Source organism: Argopecten irradians, chromosome 7 (assembly GCF_041381155.1).
Source record: "Argopecten irradians isolate NY chromosome 7, Ai_NY, whole genome shotgun sequence".
Lineage (NCBI taxonomy): Eukaryota > Metazoa > Mollusca > Bivalvia > Pectinida > Pectinidae > Argopecten > Argopecten irradians.
In genome coordinates, this window is record NC_091140.1 from 27,301,429 (window position 1) to 27,315,258 (window position 13,830).

The 13,830-nt window shown below is 39.3% G+C and overlaps 1 protein-coding gene across 6 annotated transcripts in view; it reads right to left on the bottom strand.

The window, feature by feature from the left end:
• LOC138328015 (kinase D-interacting substrate of 220 kDa B-like) overlaps positions 1 to 13,830 on the bottom strand; it is a 55,301-nt gene that overhangs the window by 13,203 nt on the left and 28,268 nt on the right. For all 6 annotated transcript variants that reach the window (XM_069274579.1, XM_069274580.1, XM_069274581.1 and 3 more), the window contains 7 exons: positions 7,217 to 7,315; positions 6,436 to 6,613; positions 5,959 to 6,120; positions 2,843 to 3,025; positions 2,078 to 2,237; positions 813 to 961; positions 37 to 464 (listed from right to left, as the gene is read on the bottom strand). In XM_069274579.1, coding sequence (XP_069130680.1) covers positions 37 to 464; positions 813 to 961; positions 2,078 to 2,237; positions 2,843 to 3,025; positions 5,959 to 6,120; positions 6,436 to 6,613; positions 7,217 to 7,315 — 1,359 coding nt within the window. The remainder of the gene's footprint in view (positions 1 to 36; positions 465 to 812; positions 962 to 2,077; positions 2,238 to 2,842; positions 3,026 to 5,958; positions 6,121 to 6,435; positions 6,614 to 7,216; positions 7,316 to 13,830) is intronic.

Genomic DNA, 13,830 nt, shown 5'->3' on the forward strand with positions numbered 1-13,830 from the left:
TGTCACCCCAAAGGGGAAAGATTCTAATAATCCTACCTGTAGAACTTTATCCTGTTCGCAGCTGTCCAGCCCGTCTACGATGACCACCAGGCGTGTCTGACTGTTGGTAAATTTATCCATACAGGTAACCATTTTAGTCATCAACGTCACCTCATACTTGAGTTTCTGCATCAAGCCGTCCATCTTGATGACTTCGATCTTGTCAGCAGCCTGGTTGATTCTGGACTGCTGAGAGCGAAGCAAAGCTAACATGGCTTTACCCCAGGTAAAGGCGTTACTGATGATGGACAACCCCACAATGGAGGCGAACGTTATCATGGCCGCGTTAACGGACACAGTGTTGTTGTCGTCGATACCATTGGTAACCAAGAGGGTGACACCAACACCAATACACAACGCCACGATGATGACGATCAGGAAATAGGGGATGCAACAGAGGGACTTAAATCTGCCAGTGTAGAGTTCTGTCAAAGAAAAAAATATAAGTTTAGTTCATTCAAGTGTCAGAGTCATAAATGGTTGAGTCATGTTATGTAGGTGAAAAAAAAGGTTGGAGAATCCATAGGAAAACCATTGATCGTGAAGTATTATACAGTAAAAACTCTAGAGTGAAAAAAAATTATCAGTTCGGACCATGTCTATATGTTATTTTACAGAGTAAGTTCTTTTATAAAGTATCTTCTATTATTATTAAGAAAACTGCTTAATTCTATTCTTTATAAAAAACAATCTGAACAAAGTAAATGCTGGTTTATTTTATATTCATCTGGGTTTTTTAAACAAAAATCAAATAACTCAGTAACTATGCCTACTTCCTGTGCTTGGTTTGAACACCCTGAAGAGTCTCGCCACGAATACTCCGTACTCCTGCTCTAACACATCTCCCAGTGTGCCAACCATGTACGCCAGGGACTTCTCCCCGCCAACACTCACTAGACGCGTACTCTCAGAAAACAGAAACCTGTAGACACAAAACAATACTTAGAGAGAAAGGGAATTTATTTAGAGTGACAAAAGTCGAAAAGGCAAATTCAAAACATACATGATATGACAGAGGTCAGTGAATCACAACCTCAAAATATTCAATATCTAATTATCTAGCAATAGTTTATTAAGCATATACATTGCATGTACAACTTCAGCTGTATCTTTCAATTTGGTTTATCAATTTGTAAATTAATCACAATAGAACGCATACCGGTAGTCTGCTAAAGTTAATATGTTCAAATACAAGCAAACATGTTGATTTTGTGATACAACCACCAGAAGGTGGAATTAATCGACAGTAAATCATACTTTACCCACATTGTGTTTGTATCATGAAGTTACATGGTTACCACACATCACCTCTGGAACAAGGTTGACCAAAGACCCAAATCTACTGAAACTTGTACAGTGTGATCACAGCAGTACAAGGCTAATGTGACGCTACCCAAATTGGAACACTTTTTGAAGATAATTGTGAAAAATTTCTTACGTGTGCATGAATCCAGATTTTTCTCTTAACTTTCCACAAATAGATGCCTTCAGTTTTAATTTCATGGTTTGTTAACTTGTCAGCAATGCATATAGTTTGAAATAGAAAGTTTGAAGCATGCCCGGTTTAGCCCTGTGTTTCAGAAGGTTTGAGTACCCAAAGTGAAACACCTCCTAAATATAGTTTGATTAAAAAATGTATAGATATCATAAAAAATGTTTGAACTCATTTAAGGAAAGTTTATTTAAGTTTATTTAAGTCAGATATCTGTCAAAAATATCCCATTGTGCATTTCTTTTTCTTAATTTCTTAATTTAAAATATATGGTGTTTTTAGGGTTGTCGCACGACGTCATTTCCCGGATTTTTTCACTGTTTCATTATTTCCGTTTTTAAATACAGATAAAAAGCAACTGGAAAGAAAATGACATCTGATAATTGTCACAAAGACTATTCAGCACCTTAATTTTGTTCAGGACAGTTATTGGTAATTTTGATTGTAAACGGAAAATTCTGTATCACATATTTTAAAAGTGTTCCATTTTGGGTAGCATTCTAATTTGGTTAGTGTCACGTTATACCATGATGAGGAGACACTTACTTGACAGTGTGGCCGTCGTTGACTTGCTGCGGCCACTGTGAAGGGTTACAGAAGAGAACTTTCAGCAGTAGTTTGAGTAATAACATCTTCCTGCCTAGTGACAGACTGATGAGGACGGCCAGGCGAAATTCATACTTCTGGGCAAGATGATACACCATACCTAAAATAAGGTCACAACAGTCATCCCAGTTTTAAAGGAACAAAGAAAAATTGAATATTTTGGTTGAAATGAAAAAAAAAATATCAACCGCTTGAAATGGGTCATTGTCTCTAATTGGAATGATGAATTCAACTGTTATCATGTGACCATATCTATATATCAATAATAGTGTTGATATATTTTACAACAACCATGCTATAAATCCCATATCAGGATTTTGATCTCTAGGTTATTGATAAGAAATTGTCATTAAAAGCACTTTTGAATCTTGTGACCTTGAATAAAGGTTCAGGATATTCATTCAATCAGCACAATTTGTACCCCTTCACCTTTGCATGCCATAGACCCAAAATCAGGTCAAAAGCATTTTGGATAGTAATTGAAGTTAGTTTTCAAAGATTATAGCATATTTGACTCTTATATCTTCAGCTTTAAATGAAGATCAAATTAATTCAAAACATAATCTATGTGAACATACTGTACAAAAGTTGTTATTAGAACAGTTCATGTAATACTTTGCTTTAATCAACTTTAGTAGTGAATTTTTTTTTATTTAGTGAGACCTTTGACAGGTTTCTGACACAATAAATTAAAAGTGTACTTACCAAGACAGAAGTATTCAAACGGGTACAGACCGATTCCCACTCCCAGGCCGTACTGCCAGCCCCAGATGAGGGCGATGGTTACGCCAACGATAGTGTTAATGACGAGGAGGAAGAAGAACAGGGCCAGACAGAATGGGGTAAAGTGTTCCTCTACACTCTCCTTGGTAAACGATTTCATCTCACCTACCAAAAATATACATTGTAGAATTAGTGTCAATTCATACTTTTTTTTAATATTTAATATGTATGTGATCCATTGATAAAACCAACTGGCAACATCTTGCTACATCAATGTTAAAACATTGCTACTCAAATCCCTGACATAAACAACAGAACATCATCGGTTCAAACGTTACAAATATTATCATTAATTATACAAATGGAACAAAAAATTTCATTTATTTAACCTACCATGCTTTTACAAGTGTTTATATGCCTAGTCAAACCAGTCAAGGATGGGGTTTCATTATCTTTCAGGAGAGGCGGTACAATTGCCATTTCAGGGGGTATTTTTCTATACCATCTGTATGCTATCTAATGTAATTTAGCCCAAACCAGGTGGTACCACAGCCAGGTTTAACCGGCAAAAAGTACCGGGTACCGCCTGATATTGAAACCCCTGAGTCATACACAATTTTTAATAATTGTGAGTTTGTAATACTACAGTCGAAACTCGTTATCTCAAAATCGCTTAACTCGAAATTCTGATTGAGTCAAATTAATTTTGAAGTCCCGTTTTTTTTCCCTTCTTTGTATATGTATTTTAAGATCGGATGACTCAAATTTCGATGACTCAAAACTCTGATTGATTCAAAGTCAATTCCTGGTCCCTAGAACGGATATTCAGCACAAAAAATAGTCCCTATCTCAAATTTAATTTCAGTCAAAATATCAAATTAAGCAAGAGACCCATGGGCCTTAACGGTCACCTGAGAACAGATGTAGAATGTAGAAAAACACCATATACTGGCCCTTAATGTCGGTCAGTGATTTTACAAATTTCACTTTTTAATCTATGAAAAGTATTATAATTTGCTTCCATCAAACCTGTGAACTCAGAAATTTTTTGATATTTTAGTCATTTTGACCCGTTTTGTCCCGCCCCTCTGGTCCCCAGTGGGTCAGCGAGGGCTGATATGAATATCAAACTTCTATATCTCAGGCTTATAATCAAGTTTGACTCATTTCCTATGAAAATTGAGCAAAAAATGTTCATAAATGTGTTTTCCTATATAAGCTAAAGAAAACCCCTCTCCTGGGGGTAACGCGAGACCCAGGGTGATATAATTCCCAATTTTATAAAACACCTTAAGACCTTTCCATCTAAAAAGAGCATTTTATTCTACCAATTCCAGAATTTTAGAAGGTTATTTCTTAAGTTTTAGCCTATTTGACCTCTTTTTGCCCTACTCCTCTGCCCCCAGGGGGTCAGCCAGGACCAATATGCCTATGATGTAAACAAGAGGCCCATGGGCCTTAACGGTCATCTGACTATTGGCACAATACAATATAGTCGTTTAAAGATTTTAGCCTTTTTGACCCCTGTGACCTTGAATGAAGGTCAAGGTCCTTCATTTGAACAAACTTGGAAGCACTTTATCCCAGTGCAAAACTTTTATTTCGTTTACATGTTTCGGATGGCTAGGCCAACCGTCATCAGAACAAATTTACATCGGTATATTCAGAGCTAAAGTGTAAATTACGGTTCAAGAAGTGACGTCACATAAATTGTTAACGGATCACGTGTTCTAAACAATAGACGGAGCAAAAATTGTGGATGTAGAATAAAATATAGTAACATATAAGTATCAATGAAAAATACAGTGTCTGAAGGATTGGTTGACTATGATTTACATAAAAGTTTTAAGTACTTTCAAAAATGCCATATACACTGTATATAGCCACTGTGGCGTTCCATAGGTGAGGTGGTTTCTCATCTTGGCAGAATGTAGAATCTAATGTTTCCTCGTGTACATAGTCCGAGTATTTATATGGTGAAGGATGATTGTCTTCAGGAAGGGTGGTGTTAGACTCGGAGTCACTGATAGCCAGGTCCTCCTCTAACGTATTGGTGGTTGAAATTGTTGTCTCTTTGGTGTACCGGTTAGTATCTTGGACGACTCTAAATTTAGCTGCCCTCAGTTGTTTGTTGGTGCAGGCTTCCGGTGGTGGTTTCCAAGGCGTAGGTTTTTTGGCTATTGACTGTGGGTTGTATGGTACTGTTAGTACTGTAATGTTGCCTTCTGGATGCGACTTCTTGACATGGTTTTTCGCTGTGTCGATGCGGCAGTAAGATTTGTGGCACTTGTTGCAAGTGTATCTGGTAGGGTTTGCTGAGTGTTTAAGTTTCATGTGCCGGCGTAAAGCTGATAAGTTCCCAACGGTGGTGGTGCAGTGGAGACAGGTTAATCTTGTTTTGTTGGTTAGCGGTGGATTCTTTGAAGTTGTTTTTGTCTTAGCCATGGCGGAGGTTGAGACCAGACGGTTCCAGAGATTTGAGCGTGTCAATCCACGTCTCCTCAGTTCTCAGACGAATGTTGACGTTATCTGTTGTCTGGGCAATGACAATCACTTTGACGTCATCGATGCGGTGGTTGTTGGACGTAAAGTGGCGGGGTTCTCCTTACTTTACCCTAGGAGAACCCCCAAACCCCCCAAGATCCTAACACATCTGTGAGTAGGGAAGATTTTTGAAATTTTAGTCAATTTTACCCTTTTGGCCCATCCCAAAGCCCCTTGGGGTGGGGACCAAATAATTCACAATTTTGATAGGTTTTATGCCTTAAAAGGTTTGTGCAAAATTTCATTGAAATTGCTTCAGCAGTTTTGCAGAAGTTGAAAATGTAAATTGTTTACGGACATAAGAAGCACAACTCACAACGCATGATGACAGACAAAAGGCGATTAAAATAAGTCACTTGAGACTTTGTCTCAGGTGACCTCAAAATATGGTTGGGTATATCATACATATATCTGTATGTGTTTCATATGAAAATATGGTTAGAAGATACAGTTAGAAGAAGTGGACAGTTAAATAAAGATTTACTGTCTATATCTTTGATCAATAATGATGGGAATAAATCCACAACATTAAGAACTTTCTAGAGAGATCTTACTTTGAAGCTTGCCCAAAAGGAATGACTTTCCACTGCCCCACTTGGCGTACAGACCGACGGTGATGGGAGTATTTAGGGATGGGTCACTGAGTATGTCCGCCAGGGCACTTGTATAAATGTTATAGCCCAGCAGGTTCTCTCCGTCGTTGGCATTCAGTTTACCTGTACATCAAATCATAAACTTTAGAATTATCAAGAGGCTTTATGTATGGTAATTAAATATATATCTACCCATATGTATATTCTTATCTCTAAAATTCCAAAACAGCAAAATTTAATCATTATGCATTTCCCGCCATGATCAGTTACTAACTTATAAATATCTAGACTATATAGTTTTTTATGTTCTATTCTGTAGGTATACTTTACATGGCTAAATATTTGTGATTTTTCTCTACCTGATTAACTTTATTTATTAAGGTATTGTATATTGTTTTAATATCCTGTTCTGTAGTTCTGAAGATAAAATCTACATACGATGTCCAAATATCTGTGTCAGTATGCTCTTCTGATGGTAGGCGTCGATGTTATAGGGCGTGTCACCCGACTTGTTGGAGCGGTATAACAGGCGACCGTTACGAGGATTCCTCAGCAACAGCTCAGTGATATGTTTACTTCTGGCTCGCAGGGATATGTGTAGGGCATTATCTCCTCTCTACAATATACATAATTACATTACAATTTTAATTTTTTTTATATATCAAATTTAAAAGAAATACTATGAATTTGATAAATTTCTCTTTCAATTAATTTTGTGATTTTGATACCAACAGGCATTTCTATGTCTGAAAATTTCTTGATCAATAGATACATCATACAATATTATGATGAAGCAATACAAATAAAGGTTAATTTTCTTGTTCATAAATTCTGCATTGCTGAACTGAAAAAAAAATTCAAACTAGAAATATGTCCCGACTGACAAAGTAATTAAAATTTTTGAATTTTCCATTCCAATGTAAACTTCATTATTATTATAAATATCTAATATTTGAACCATAAACCAATATTTGGACAAAAATACAAACAGATTGGTATAAAGGGTTGATTGATTTATTAACAACGAGGATTATGTAAGGACATGTTAGGTTTAAGTGCTGAAGGAAAGCTGGAGTACCAGGAGAAAAACCTCCAGTCTCTGATCAGTATCCTACACCCCTATCCCATTAGGATTCGGATATGTATCCCAGAGGTGGAGGGCTTGCTTAGCCCCAGAGATAAAGAATATGACATAAAGGCGACACTGTGTAATACTAACCTTGTCAACAGCGGACACCTTGGCCCCTTTGTCCAGGAAGAGACGGACACACTGATCATTTCTATTCCTAACGGCCCGCATCAAAGGTGTATCCTCATCCTGGTACAGAAAAACAGTCTGTCATAACCACTCTACAACACTACTCTGACCAATCTACAACACTACTCTCTGAACAGAGACACAGTCTGTCATAACCACTCTACAACACTACTCTGAACAGAGACACAGTCTGTCATAAACACTCTACCACACAACTCTGAACAGAGACACAGTCTGTCATAACCACTCTACAACACTACTCTGAACAGAGACACAGTCTGTCATAACCAATCTACAACACTACTCTGAACAGAGACACAGTCTGTCATAAACACTCTACCACACAACTCTGAACAGAGACACAGTCTGTCATAACCAATCTACAACACTACTCTGAACAGAGACACAGTCTGTCATAACCACTCTACAACACTACTCTGAACAGAGACACAGTCTGTCATAAACACTCTACAACACTACTCTGAACAGAGACACAGTCTGTCATAACCACTCTACAACACTACTCTGAACAGAGACACAGTCTGTCATAACCAATCTACAACACTACTCTGAACAGAGACACAGTCTGTCATAAACACTCTACCACACAACTCTGAACAGAGACACAGTCTGTCATAACCACTCTACAACACTACTCTGAACAGAGACACAGTCTGTCATAACCAATCTACAACACTACTCTGAACAGAGACACAGTCTGTCATAACCACTCTACAACACTACTCTGAACAGAGACACAGTCTGTCATAACCACTCTACAACACTACTCTGAACAGAGACACAGTCTGTCATAACCAATCTACAACACTACTCTGAACAGAGACACAGTCTGTCATAACCACTCTACAACACTACTCTGAACAGAGACACAGTCTGTCATAACCAATCTACAACACTACTCTGAACAGAGACACAGTCTGTCATAAACACTCTACCACACAACTCTGAACAGAGACACAGTCTGTCATAACTACTCTACAACACTACTCTGAACAGAGACACAGTCTGTCATAACCACTCTACAACACTACTCTGAACAGAGACACAGTCTGTCATAACCACTCTACAACACTACTCTGAACAGAGACATAGTCTGTCAAAACCAATCTACAACACTTCTCTGAACAGAAACACAGTCTGTCATAAACACTCTACAACACTACTCTGAACAGAGACACAGTCTGTCATAACCAATCTACAACACTACTCTGAACAGAGACACAGTCTGTCATAAACACTCTACAACACTACTCTGAACAGAGACACAGTCTGTCATAACTACTCTACAACACTACTCTCTGAACAGAGACACAGTCTGTCATAACTACTCTACAACACTACTCTCTGAACAGAGACACAGTCTGTCATAGCCACTCTACAACACTACTCTGAACAGAGACACAGTCTGTCATAACCACTCTACAACACTACTCTGAACAGAGACACAGTCTGTCATAACCACTCTACAACACTACTCTGAACAGAGACACAGTCTGTCATAAACACTCTACAACACTACTCTGAACAGAGACACAGCTGTCATAACCACTCTACAACACTACTCTGAACAGAGACACAGTCTGTCATAACCAATCTACAACACTACTCTGAACAGAGACACAGTCTGTCATAACCACTCTACAACACTACTCTCTGAACAGAGACACAGTCTGTCATAACCACTCTACAACACTACTCTGAACAGAGACACAGTCTGTCATAACCACTCTACAACACTACTCTGAACAGAGACACAGTCTGTCATAAACACTCTACAACACTACTCTGAACAGAGACACAGTCTGTCATGACCAATCTACAACACTACTCTGAACAGAGACACAGTCTGTCATAACCACTCTACAACACTACTCTGAACAGAGACACAGTCTGTCAAAACCAATCTACAACACTACTCTGAACAGAGACATAGTCTGTCAAAACCAATCTACAACACTTCTCTGAACAGAAACACAGTCTGTCATAAACACTCTACAACACTACTCTGAACAGAGACACAGTCTGTCATAACCAATCTACAACACTACTCTGAACAGAGACACAGTCTGTCATAACTACTCTACAACACTACTCTGAACAGAGACACAGTCTGTCATAACTACTCTACAACACTACTCTCTGAACAGAGACACAGTCTGTCATAAACACTCTACCACACAACTCTGAACAGAGACACAGTCTGTCATAACCACTCTACAACACTACTCTGAACAGAGACACAGTCTGTCATAACCAATCTACAACACTACTCTGAACAGAGACACAGTCTGTCATAAACACTCTACAACACTACTCTGAACAGAGACACAGTCTGTCATAACTACTCTACAACACTACTCTCTGAACAGAGACACAGTCTGTCATAACCACTCTACAACACTACTCTCTGAACAGAGACACAGTCTGTCATAACCAATCTACAACACTACTCTGAACAGAGACACAGTCTGTCATAAACACTCTACAACACTACTCTGAACAGAGACACAGTCTGTCATAACTACTCTACAACACTACTCTCTGAACAGAGACACAGTCTGTCATAACCACTCTACAACACTACTCTGAACAGAGACACAGTCTGTCATAACCACTCTACAACACTACTCTGAACTGAGACACAGTCTGTCATAACCACTCTACAACGCTACTCTGAACAGAGACACAGCTGTCATAAACACTCTACCACACTACTCTGAACAGAAACACAGTCTGTCATAAACACTCTACAACACTACTCTGAACAGAGACACAGTCTGTCATAACCAATCTACAACACTACTCTGAACAGAGACACAGTCTGTCATAAACACTCTACCACACAACTCTGAACAGAGACACAGTCTGTCATAACCACTCTACAACACTATTCTGAACAGAGACACAGTCTGTCATAAACACTCTACAACACTACTCTGAACAGAGACACAGTCTGTCATAACCACTCTACAACACTACTCTGAACAGAGACACAGTCTGTCATAACCACTCTACAACACTACTCTGAACAGAGACACAGTCTGTCATAAACACTCTACAACACTACTCTGAACAGAGACACAGCTGTCATAACCACTCTACAACACTACTCTGAACAGAGACACAGTCTGTCATAACCAATCTACAACACTACTCTGAACAGAGACACAGTCTGTCATAACCACTCTACAACACTACTCTCTGAACAGAGACACAGTCTGTCATAACCACTCTACAACACTACTCTGAACAGAGACACAGTCTGTCATAACCACTCTACAACACTACTCTGAACAGAGACACAGTCTGTCATAACCACTCTACAACACTACTCTGAACAGAGACACAGTCTGTCATGACCAATCTACAACACTACTCTGAACAGAGACACAGTCTGTCATAACCACTCTACAACACTACTCTGAACAGAGACACAGTCTGTCAAAACCAATCTACAACACTACTCTGAACAGAGACATAGTCTGTCAAAACCAATCTACAACACTTCTCTGAACAGAAACACAGTCTGTCATAAACACTCTACAACACTACTCTGAACAGAGACACAGTCTGTCATAACCAATCTACAACACTACTCTGAACAGAGACACAGTCTGTCATAACCACTCTACAACACTACTCTGAACAGAGACACAGTCTGTCATAACTACTCTACAACACTACTCTCTGAACAGAGACACAGTCTGTCATAAACACTCTACCACACAACTCTGAACAGAGACACAGTCTGTCATAACCACTCTACAACACTACTCTGAACAGAGACACAGTCTGTCATAACCAATCTACAACACTACTCTGAACAGAGACACAGTCTGTCATAAACACTCTACAACACTACTCTGAACAGAGACACAGTCTGTCATAACTACTCTACAACACTACTCTCTGAACAGAGACACAGTCTGTCATAACCACTCTACAACACTACTCTCTGAACAGAGACACAGTCTGTCATAACCACTCTACAACACTACTCTGAACAGAGACACAGCTGTCATAAACACTCTACCACACTACTCTGAACAGAAACACAGTCTGTCATAAACACTCTACAACACTACTCTGAACAGAGACACAGTCTGTCATAACCAATCTACAACACTACTCTGAACAGAGACACAGTCTGTCATAAACACTCTACCACACAACTCTGAACAGAGACACAGTCTGTCATAACCACTCTACAACACTATTCTGAACAGAGACACAGTCTGTCATAAACACTCTACAACACTACTCTGAACAGAGACACAGTCTGTCATAACCACTCTACAACACTACTCTGAACAGAGACACAGTCTGTCATAACCACTCTACAACACTACTCTGAACAGAGACACAGTCTGTCATAACCACTCTACAACACTACTCTCTGAACAGAGACACAGTCTGTCATAACCACTCTACAACACTACTCTGAACAGAGACACAGTCTGTCATAACCACTCTACAACACTACTCTCTGAACAGAGACACAGTCTGTCATAACCACTCTACAACACTACTCTCTGAACAGAGACACAGTCTGTCATAACCACTCTACAACACTACTCTGAACAGAGACACAGTCTGTCATAACCACTCTACAACACTACTCTGAACAGAGACACAGTCTGTCATAACCACTCTACAACACTACTCTGAACAGAGACACAGTCTGTCATAACCAATCTACAACACTACTCTCTGAACAGAGACACAGCTGTCATAACCACTCTACAACACTACTCTGACCAATCTACAACACTACTCTGAACAGAGACACAGTCTGTCATAACCACTCTACAACACTACTCTGAACAGAGACACAGTCTGTCATAACCACTCTACAACACTACTCTGAACAGAGACACAGTCTGTCATAAACACTCTACAACACTACTCTGAACAGAGACACAGTTGTCATAACCACTCTACAACACTACTCTGAACAGAGACACAGTCTGTCATAACCACTCTACAACACTACTCTCTGAACAGAGACACAGTCTGTCATAACCACTCTACAACACTACTCTGAACAGAGACACAGTCTGTCATAAACACTCTACAACACTACTCTGAACAGAGACACAGTTGTCATAAACACTCTACAACACTACTCTGAACAGAGACACAGTCTGTCATAACCACTCTACAACACTACTCTCTGAACAGAGACACAGTCTGTCATAACCACTCTACAACACTACTCTGAACAGAGACACAGTCTGTCATAACCACTCTACAACACTACTCTGAACAGAGACACAGTCTGTCATAAACACTCTACAACACTACTCTGAACAGAGACACAGTTGTCATAACCACTCTACAACACTACTCTGAACAGAGACACAGTTGTCATAACCACTCTACAACACTACTCTGAACAGAGACACAGTCTGTCATAACCACTCTACAACACTACTCTGAACAGAGACACAGTCTGTCATAAACACTCTACAACACTACTCTGAACAGAGACACAGTCTGTCATAACCACTCTACAACACTACTCTGAACAGAGACACAGTCTGTCATAACCACTCTACAACACTACTCTGAACAGAGACACAGTCTGTCATAAACACTCTACCACACAACTCTGAACAGAGACACAGTCTGTCATAACCAATCTACAACACTACTCTGAACAGAGACACAGTCTGTCATAACCACTCTACAACACTACTCTGAACAGAGACACAGTCTGTCATAACCACTCTACAACACTACTCTGAACAGAGACACAGTCTGTCATAACTACTCTACAACACTACTCTCTGAACAGAGACACAGTCTGTCATAACCACTCTACAACACTACTCTGAACAGAGACACAGTCTGTCATAAACACTCTACAACACTACTCTGAACAGAGACACAGTCTGTCATAAACACTCTACAACACTACTCTGAACAGAGACACAGTCTGTCATAACCACTCTACAACACTACTCTGAACAGAGACACAGTCTGTCATAACCACTCTACAACACTACTCTGAACAGAGACACAGTCTGTCATAAACACTCTACAACACTACTCTGAACAGAGACACAGTCTGTCATAACCACTCTACAACACTACTCTGAACAGAGACACAGTCTGTCATAAACACTCTACAACACTACTCTGAACAGAGACACAGTCTGTCATAACCACTCTACAACACTACTCTGAACAGAGACACAGTCTGTCATAACCACTCTACAACACTACTCTGAACAGAGACACAGTCTGTCATAACCACTCTACAACACTACTCTAAAGAGAGACACAGTCTGTCATAAACACTCTACAACACTACTCTGAACAGAGACACAGTCTGTCATAACCACTCTACAACACTACTCTCTGAACAGAGACACAGTCTGTCATAAACACTCTACAACACTACTCTGAACAGAGACACAGCTGTCATAAACACTCTACCACACTACTCTGAACAGAGACACAGTCTGTCATAACCACTCTACAACACTTCTCTGACAATACTGACTAGTGAAAGTCTAATTATCAAAATGTGTAGTGTATCTCATTTATTC